This window comes from Carassius auratus, chromosome 5 (genome assembly GCF_003368295.1).
Source record: "Carassius auratus strain Wakin chromosome 5, ASM336829v1, whole genome shotgun sequence".
Taxonomy (NCBI): Eukaryota; Metazoa; Chordata; class Actinopteri; order Cypriniformes; family Cyprinidae; genus Carassius; species Carassius auratus.
Window position 1 is genome coordinate 8,367,116 of NC_039247.1, and position 11,154 is coordinate 8,378,269.

General features: G+C 27.3%; 1 protein-coding gene across 2 annotated transcripts in view; it reads right to left on the reverse strand.

The window, feature by feature from the left end:
• Positions 1 to 6,174: 6,174 nt before the first annotated feature.
• LOC113073428 (serine/arginine repetitive matrix protein 3) overlaps positions 6,175 to 11,154 on the reverse strand; it is a 72,197-nt gene continuing 67,217 nt past the window's right edge. For both annotated transcript variants that reach the window (XM_026246311.1, XM_026246301.1), the window contains exons 13-14: positions 10,842 to 10,964; positions 6,175 to 6,590 (exon numbers count right to left, since the gene is read on the reverse strand). In XM_026246311.1, the coding sequence (XP_026102096.1) occupies positions 6,389 to 6,590; positions 10,842 to 10,964 (325 nt within the window). In that variant the 3' untranslated portion in view covers positions 6,175 to 6,388. The remainder of the gene's footprint in view (positions 6,591 to 10,841; positions 10,965 to 11,154) is intronic.

The window sequence follows — 11,154 nt, forward strand, 5'->3', positions numbered from 1 at the left end:
GAACTTATTTAATTATGTCATGTATAATAATTAACCAAATGTATTTTATTTCAGCAAATATTAATTATTTTGTTTGTTTAATTAACTTAAACTAGTAAATTACCTAAAATGTAAACAAATAATAATAATAGAACCTCCTTTTAAATAGCTAGATGAATAAAAAGAATTTTCAATAATATTAATTAATTTACACACTTCTATCTAAACTTAGCAGCTTTTGAAATGTTCAGGAAATACAATTCTGGAAGTAACTACTGGAAGGCATTGAAGAAATGACTAGAAATGTCATTTGAGCCACAGGACTAAAAATACAACTGATCCATTTTCCCAGGTGATCGGCAGAAGTTTGTGAAAGAGCAGGAACCTTCCAGACTCAAATCCTGATCACATGATCTTTACTAACTACAGCATCAGTGACGCCATCTACTGCCGAAGACGCTGAAGACTCTCAGAAACCAAAGCTAGGACATCTAATGTATTAAAATAGTACAAAAAGAACACTGTATGATATGCCATGTGCTAGTATTTAATTCTACAGTAAGCACTACAAACATGTTATTTCAGTATTGGTTATACATTATTAAAGCTTTTTTTAATTAATGTTTTGAATAAACTTATATTCTTATATTTTCAGTTGTTTATGAGCTATTATCAATTTTTAAATTACTATTTAAAATGTTTTTCTTCTTTATATACTATTTAGGATACATTTTATCTGTTTTATTAATTTATTTATACACTGTTATAATTTATATTATTAATACATTATCATTGTTAATCTATTGTTGCGATTATTATTATTTATGTTTTTAATTAGCTTTTATTTGTATATTTTCAGTTTGCTTTTTAAGATGTTTTAGCTATTTTGTTATGAGCTGTTGTATATATATATATATATTGTTCTTTTTTAACTACTATAGGATTATTTAGTTTTTTAGTATTTATATTTTTAGCTTTAGTTTATTTATTTAATTATTTATAAACTATGACCGGTTTTATTGTTTTGAATAAGCTTTTATTTTTTTATTTTCAGTTTTCATTTTAATCAGATTTTTAGCCATTTTCTATGAGCTGTTGTAATTTTTCTATTTTATTTTTAAAATACTATTATGGATTAATTTGTTTTATTTATTTTGTTTTTATTTATTTATGCACCATTATAGTTTTTTTTAATTATGTTTAGAATTTGCTTGCATATTGATATTTTCTGATTAAATTTATGCAAAAAATTTTTTTTTTTTACAGCATCAGTGACGCCATCTACTGCCGAAGACGCTGAAGACTCTCAGAAACCAAAGCTAGGACATCTAATGTATAAAAATAGTACAAAAAGAACACTGTATGCCATGTGCTAGTATTTAATTCTACAGTAAGCACTACAAACATGTTATTCCAATATTGGTTATACATTATTATAGCTTTTTATTAATGATTTGAATAAACTTATATTGTTATATTTTCAGTTTTTTATGAGCTATCATCAATTTTTAAATTACTATTTAGAATGTTTTTCTTCTTTATATACTATTTAGGATACATTTTATCTGTTTTATAAATTTATTTATACACTTATATTATATAGTTATAATTTATATTATTAATACATTATCATTGTTAATCTATTGTTGCGATTATTATTATTTATGTTTTTAATTAGCTTTTATTTTTATATTTTCAGTTTTCTTTTTAAGATGTTTTAGCTATTTTGTTATGAGCTGTTTATATATATATATATATATATATATATATATATATATATATATATATATATATATATATATATATATACTGTATATATATAAAACAGCTCATAAAAAAAAAAATATATATATATATATACACATATATTGTTCTTTTTTAACTACTATAGGATTATTTAGTTTTTTAGTATTTATATTTTTAGCTTTAGTTTATTTATTTAATTATTTATAAACTATGACAGGTTTTATTGTTTTGAATAAGCTTTTAATTTTTTTTATTTTCAGTTTTCATTTTAATCAGATTTTTATCCATTTTCTATGAGGTGTGGTAATTTTTCTATTTTATTTTTAAAATACTATTTTGGATTAATTTGTTTTATTTCATTCATTTTTATTTATTTATGCACCATTATAGTTGTTTTTATTATGTTTAGAATTTGCTTGCATATTGATATTTTCTGATTAAATTTATGCAAATTTATTTTTTTAATCAGAAATTTTAGTGCGTCAACCACATTTCAAATTAAAAAAGTTTTTCATCTAATATTTTTATTTTATTTTATGTTTTTTACTTTATTTTATTTCAGCTTTTATTTCATTCAACGATAATGTTTTAATAGTACTTTTCAATATTAACCCTGACAAGAAACTCAAAATCAAGAACAGCACATGAATATGATCCATTTGTAGACACTTTTATTATTTGTTTAATTATGTCTGGTCACTAAATCTACTGACTACAGTTGGGAATTTAGAGCCATATCAACTCTTATGATAAACCCAACAGCTGATTGTAAAATCATATAACACTGAAAGAGGAAAACTGAGCTCCATTTCTCCACCACAGTGTTGAAGTTCAATGTAATCTGGTTCCTTTATTAGCTCTTTCCAGAAGAAAACACTGACAAAGACCACTTCAGTCTCCATTTGAAGGAGTGAATGACAGAATAAATAGTACAATAACTTATAATAAATATTAGCAAAATGCAAACTCATAAAACAACAATCAGTCATCTGTTCGAAAATTCAAATTCTGCATTAAAGGTCAACATGAAACTCATTTTACTTCCAAAATGTGATGCATTTCAGAGTGCAAGATAAAATAAAAATAATGTGCATTGACGAATCATTCAAAATAAGACCAGAAACATCTTTTTAGAAATTAAATCGAATCAATTCTGATTTCATGTTGACTTTAAAGAACGCAGAAGCTCGTCATTGGAAACAATCAAAAATGTGTTTCCAACCTACTTATAAACTCCTTATAAAAACAGTTTCTCAGATCCAAAAGGAATAAATAACAAAATAAATATGCAACAAATAATAAATCAATAGCATCACACGAAAAAGTCACTGAATAAATATACTGAAAAACACATGTATGTGAATATTTTTGCAACCTGGTTTCAGGAAAGTGCACCTACATAGAGACGCAGGTTAAAACAACAGAGTTCAGACTGTACATGGTGTCTATATAACACAGAGCTCTATTTATATGCACTAAACACAGCCAAAATAGAAGTAGAATACTGTATATAATAAGAAATATCACATCTCTGAAAGGGACTGGCATTACAGGTGCATCAGATATGGATTTGCCAAAGAGATCAGAGAGTAAAGGACTGACCCAGAAACACAGCCTTTACTCTGCATCATGCCCAGCTTTACCACATTCAAAGCCTTTATATTTAATCCGCTATATAACTTGGAATATATAGTGCATAGTTTACAGCCAAAACTTGCAGTGTAAATATTAAAATGGAAACATCCTGATATACACTCATTATAATACAACTTTTAAAAAAACATGAGTTTTTTTAGTTACTAAATGGGTGAATCTCACAAAAACTGTCAGTCTAAAAAATTTTTATTTAATAAAGATTTATTTTTACAATGACTATTATTGTTATACACATTTAAACCACCCAATTCTCAGTAGGCTAATATATATTAAAAATCTTTCAAAAACTGGCAGTCCGTTTTTTTTTTTTTTTTGATCCCAAAGGGAAAAAAGATTAATTGAAGCATGTATTTTTATTATTATATTACTATATTTTTTTCAAGATTTAATTAAAGACATTTAGACCACCTACTGTCAGTAGCTTAAATAAAACTTTGTACAAATATATTATTTTAATTATTAATGATTAAATAAAACCTATTTATATTAAATAAAATGTATATATATATATATATATATATATATATATATATATATATATATATATATATATATATATATATATATATATAATTTTTATTTAATATAAATAGGTTTTATTTAATTATTAATAATTAAAATAATATATATATATATATACATATATATATATATATATATATATATATATATATATATATATAACAAGAAATATAAACCAATATAAGTGTAAGTCTAATAAGCAACAAATAATAACAATATAACAAAAAAAAAACTTATTTACTATTTTATTTGTTTGAGCAACTATATATATCCACTTGTTCAAATTTTGGGGTATACTTGATTGTTATGAAAATACAGTCACAATTGTTTGTGGTAATTTATTTGTTCGACATCTAATTGCTTATTTCTAAATGACCTGGACATTTCTTTATGAGATTCACCCAAATCATAAGCTACTGAAAAACCGAATGGTTTGTTCTTGCTTCCGTTCATCATGTTGAGTCTGAATTGTCACTGTAGGAATAAAGTCTCTTGATTTGGAGATGGTTTTAGTCTCCGTCACATTAGTCTCTCATTGTTAATCCAGTTTTTTGGTTATATTTGCAGCGTGGAAGAATGTCAGGGAAAAGTGCTCATCTCATCTTTGTTCTTCAGGCCTTTTAGTCTTTAAATAGAGACATGATCGATGTGTAGCGTTGAATGCGTTTTACAGTGTTTGACGTTTACTCAGCAACTCTTATTGAGTAAAACAAAAGCGGCTGATTTTAATCTGTACAGACTGCCTGTGTTTTACAGTGTAACATCAAATATATCATTTGCATTAATTTACATCCTAAAATACTTTTGTTCACACTTCGCTCAAATCCACTCTTCACTACTGTTATTATTTTAAAAGTCACTGTGGAAAGAAAGGTCATAAACACATGATTTTATGCATTAATGCTGTTTAAACTATAAAGAATGATATGGAGGGGATTTGAGTCAGATACACAAAAAGACTAATAAAATTATTAATAAAAATTCAATTTTCTGACCGAACAAAGCCTATGCTAAAGGTGAAGTGTGTGATTTCTGCATCACCAAACATAAGCAACAAATTGAATTATAAAAACATAATCTCACAAAAATAATCATGTTTTCCCTTGAATATAGTATTATAAATATTAAATATATTATTATATATCAACAAGTTTGAGTCTGATACTCAGAAAGCAAGAGAAAAAAAGAAAGAAAAAGAAACAAATAAACAGCAAGAATGATAATATATTCCCAGTATAAATATGTAAACATTTTTTAATTATATGGATCAAACTTTAGCAAGCAAAATGACACAAGATATTAAGTCTTGTTTTTTTTATTTTTCTATTTATCAAAATTAAGTGTGGTCAGGAAAAATAATATTTTCGACGTTAAATTAATTATATTTTTCTGACCCCACTGGCAGATATTTTTTCTGGTTTTAAGCATAAACTTAATTCATTGTGTTAATTTTGTCATATCAAATATTGCATTTTGTTCAATTTACCCTCTCAAGTAATTGTATTTTGATTTAATAATAAATATATGAGTGACCCTGGTCCACAAAACCCAGTCATAAGGCTCCATTTTTTTAACTTGAGATTTATACATCACATAATTTTTACAATACCTTATAATTTCTCATTTGTATGTTTTTTTATTTAAATTTCATTTTATTTTATATTTCATTTTGTACATTGTTTTTGAGTAGAATTAATATTTATTTATTAACTTTTTAAATCTAATGTTTTTATTTTAATATAAATGTTATTTATTTTTACATTTTATTATTATTATGATTATTATTATTATTATTATATTTAGTCTTTAATATTATTTTTTTAATTATGCATTTAGTCATTTTAAACCATTTTTACTTGAACATGAGCTTTATACATCATCTTTCCATCGATGTGTGGTTTGTTATGATCGAACAATATTTGTCTGAAATACAACTATTTTAAAATCTGGAATCTGAGGATGCAAAAAAATCTAAATATTGAGAAAATCATCTTTAAAGTTGTTCAAATGAATTCTTAGCAATGCATATTACTAATCAAAAATGATGTTTTAATATATTTACAGCAGGGAATTTACAAAATATCTTCATGGAACATGATCTTTACTTAATATCCTAATGATTTTTGGCATAAATGAAAAATCGATAATTTGGATACCCATAAAATGTATTTTTGGCTATTGCTACAAACACACCCCAGAGACTTAAGACTGCTTTAGTGCTCCAGGGTCACATATATCTGTACCAGAGAACAAAATAAATAGATAAATAAATTCTGAGTCATAAAATCATTTGCATCCAGTGCAATTAACCCACTTCACCCCAGACATGATTTTTGTTCAGTCAGTCCATCCTAACATGTATGCATGCACCGTCCCCTGATACCTGCTGCACTAAATCTGCACGTTATATAGTGGTTTTCCTCAGCACAGATGCTGCAGTAGAAAGGTGTTTCTCCCGTCTCCCCCCGTGTACCTTCTCTGGGTCTCAGAATCCGGGGCTGTCGGAGCTGCTTCGGCTGTAGTAACTGTGCGCAGGACTCGGGCTCCTGGAGCGACTGCGACTGCGACTGGAGCTGCTGCAGCTGGAGTAACTGCGACTGCGACTGCGACTCGAGCTGCTGTAGCTGCTGGCCGAGCTGGAAGAGGACGGGCTCGGCCGGTAGTACGGGATGGGACGCTTTCGTGCACTGCGGAAAAGATGCAAGAGGGAGTTCATATAATACAGACACATAATCGCATAAAAAGCACCTTTAATACCACTTTGACCACTCAATAGCATGACATTTATATACTGTGACGTCACTTTGCATAAAAATGACCATGGTTTGCAATGCAATATATTATAATATGAAACAAAACTAGATTTTTGGAGTATTGCTAGAGTTAGAAACCATGGTTGCTTTGGTGCATTTACATTGGTTTACGTGGGAGCTAGTTTCCTGCTGGTCCAATGCAGTCTACTAGCTTGAGCAAGCTGGTTTACCAGGTCAGTTTGATCCTCACCAGCTCACCATCATTCATCTTTTAGATGCCACAGACCCCCAAATAGGACCATCTTAAAATTTAAGGTATCTACATAGTTATTCTATCTATCTATTTTTATATCTACAGTATACTCTTACTGTATTTGTGACCCTGGACCACAAAACCAGTCATAAGGGAAATTTTTTTAAAATTGAGATTTATACATTATTGATGTGTGGTTTGTTCGGAGGACAATATTTGTCTGAGATACAACTATTCGAAAATCTGGAATCTGAGGATGCAAAAAAATCTAAATATTGAGAAAATCATCTTTAAAGTTGTTCAAATTAAGTTCTTAGCAATGCATATTACTAATCAAAAATTACGTTTTTATATATTTACGGTAGGAAATTTATAAAATATTTTCATGGAACATGATCTTTACTTAATATCCTAATGATTTCTGTCATAAAAGAAAAATTAATAATTTTGACCCATATAATGTATTTTTGGCTATTGCTACAAATATACCCCAGAGACTTCAGACTGATTTAGTGTTTCAGGGTCACATATATTTCATTATTACAGTTACATTATGATGTTGTTTTCTACTCATTACTGTACAGAACTGTAAAATATATTACTTATTCATTCTTTTTTTTTATTATTATAAATGATTTAATTATTTATTTATTTTTAAAATTTTACATTTTTTAAATTGTATTATTTATTTAGATTTTGTTATCTTAGAATAATCATTTATTTAGTAATTTTTGTAGATATTTTAATAAATGTAATTATAAATTAATATTTTAAAAATGTATTTAAATTTTTAATTTCTGATTATTTTAAATTGTTTTATTTAAATTTCATTTTATATTATGTTTTACTACACTGTTTTATGTAGTATTGTTATTTATTAACAATTTTAAATCAAATTTTAATTTATTTTAATATGATTTGTATTTATTTTAAAATTGTATTATTATTATTATTATTATTATTATTATTATTACTATATTATTTAGTCTCTTAGACAATTTTGATGATTAAATAATCCATTTAGTTATTTTATAACATTTTTTAATCTGATTAATTAAATCAACTTTTTTTAATGCACATTTTTCACACTATTTTTTCCCCAAAACTCTTCCCAGACCCCAGTATGAAAAGCCCTGATCTAGACCAGATTATGACCACATTGGACCAGCTAGAAATCATAAAAAACTAGCAGGTTTCAGCTTTAACATATTCCAAATAAACTCTATAATCTCAGTCTGTCTTTTAATGAACGTATCACTATGTTGTGGTCAGAGCGGTGGAAGTGGCAGCGTCCTGCAGCCGTGATTAGTTTCTGTAAGAGAAAATGTCTGGGAAAGGTTCAGCTTTGGTTAGTGAGTGTTAGAGCATCATCATCATGTAAACAGACAGTAAATACACAGATGGGCTCTGTCTCCAGTGAGAAAGATCCGTTCTTAGACCATGTTAGACACACACTCACACCGCAGTAGTGTTCAGCGTTTGCTGTTAGCTGTTAGCAGAGACGCTCAATCTATGCCATACACTTCTGTAGTGAGCAGTCATTTTAGTTCACTTTAACATCATGTTTCAATAATCTTCTGTCAACGAAGCTTCATAAATGTACTAACTAATGTTGACTAACATACTAAAACTTTATTCATTTTTTAATATCCTATTTTTCATTTGTTTGTTAATATATTAAATATTTATATTTGAAAGAATCAATTTATTATAATATAATAAATATTTTTTATAATATTAAAGTTGATTTTATAATTTGTATAATATTTAAGTTCAGCAAATATATTGAACCATATTTATTTTAATCTTATTTTTTATATCAGAATACATATTTATTTTATAATATAACAGTTTTTTTATCACTTTCATAATTAATTTAATTTTTATAATTAAAGTTGTTTTTTATACATTTTTATAATATTAAATTTATAATATAATAATTTTCATATTAATCTTTAATCATATTTTAAAGACAGTAGAAGTAATTATGAAATTACACATAAGGATGTACTCAAGCCCTACTTAAGTATTGCATTAAATATAAATTGAATCTATAACATATTTTCATTCGATTGTTAATAACACGCAATTAAAAGTGAAAAAAAAATACATTCAGTTCACACTTAAGTATATTATTTCCATAATAAGCATTATTTTTAAATGCATGATGTTCAGAATTCATTTCTAAAAGCTCAGGAAAAAATGATATAACTATTCCTAAAAATACAATAGCACTGAAACATTAATAAAATAGCTCTATCCAACAATAAAATATTTAGATTGAAATCATGCTTATTTGAGCATCACATTGTCATCTAAGCAATACGTTAACATCAAGTTATGAATTAAATGTCATGTGTGCTTCAGTTGAATAACACTGTTTATCGATGTTTTTCGGAAGGTAGTTAAATATACGACACTGAACTCATCACAGAGCATTCTGGCTCTTAGCATCTCTGTGTCAGTGAACTGTGCGGGACTGTTAGTGTTAATCTGTGAAGAGTAACGACCCAGAACTCGTTGTGAGAACGACGAAAGCAGAGAGAAAGGGAGTGAGATAGAATCTAAAGAGACACAGATAAAGTTGTACTCTTGAGATGCTGAGAGCTGCTTCAGGAGTCCTGATGCGTGACAACATCATTCTGGTGTGAGGTCATCAAGGAAACCTTCATAAAGGAGAGAGTGAGTTCAAATCCTGACCAATCAGAGCTCAGCGGAGAAGACACACTGTGGGAAGTCATAGTTTACATGAGGATAATAAAATAATTTATAATGCTTTTGAACATTCTTCCAGGACACAGTCCACTTTAGAAACCTGACAATTGTAATTAAAGAAAATTGAGTACTAGCCAAAAATTTGGTCACTCAAATTCTTATGCTGTTAAATATAGTTTATAAAGGTTTGCATTTTGTATTAGGAAAATCAAGTAAAATTTATTATTATTATTTTTTTTATTATTTTTTTTTTGCAGTAGTGCTAAAGTTAGTTGTGCAGAAGAGTGCAGAAATCCTGCATTACACAAACTGGCCTGTAGGTGTCACTGTTTCTTTAATTTGCATGATCCATCCCATTTAACCATTTTGGTTGTCGAAATTAAGCTGAAATAAAATAGAATACATTTCTTTGGTCAAAACCAAAATAAAAGTAAGTAATACTTATAATTAAGTACTTTAAATTTAATATACTTTAAAAAGTAACAATAAAGCACATAACAGAATTACTACAAATTAAACTAAAATTAAAAAATGAAAATATAAAATTAAATAAAATAAATGCAAAATTTTAATAAATACTAAAATAGCATATAAATAGCATTAAAGTAACACCGACCCGTGGATTTATTTGCTATGGATTCCACACACTCTTAACCTCAGTTTGGCTTGTAATAGATTGTAAGTTTTATACCTACAAAGATATATATATATATATATATATATATATATATATATATATATATATTTTTTTTTTTTTAAATATTACTTACTTTTGTATCGTTTAACTTGATGTACTATACCTACACCTAAATAAACTAAAACAAATAAATAAAATTCAAGAAACAACTTGAGAAATATTTATATTTTGTTTTCTAAAGTTTTTAGAACTTACATATATATCTATATATATATATATATAATTGAAATGACAAAAACAAAACAAAATGACTAAAACTAAAATTTAAAATTAAAAATTAAAACATAAAATCTAAAACTAATTGTGTATCAATAATATTAAAATAAAAGACAGGGAAATAAAAATCAATTTCCAATAAACTTTTGATCTACTGTAGTAAAATAATAAAAAAAAGAAAGATTTTCCTCTAGATGGTGCATTTATGACATCGAGATCTCAGATCTAAAAACAGTCTGTAACTGAGCATGCATTCCCATACGAAACACTTACTGCAGCTAAAACAGACAGGACATGCCTTTACCTGGTGATCCTGCGGGCTTCCATGAAGCTGGGCGAGTCTCTCCGTCTCTTGCGGATGGGAGAATAACTGCGCGAGTGCCGGCGAGATCGTTCTGCATCCGAGTGATGAGGACTGTCTCTCTCCCTGCAGACAGACACACACAAAGCATGCTGGGATTGAGATGATTATGTGTGTGTCTGTGTCATGCTGTCCTTCAGAAGATGCAGGAAGATCTCTTGAGGTGCATCTGACTATTATTTAATTTAGGGACTGTTTAGGGAGAGTTTTGATGTTATTTTAAGCATTAAATGTATTGAGGTTTAGGAGTGTGTCA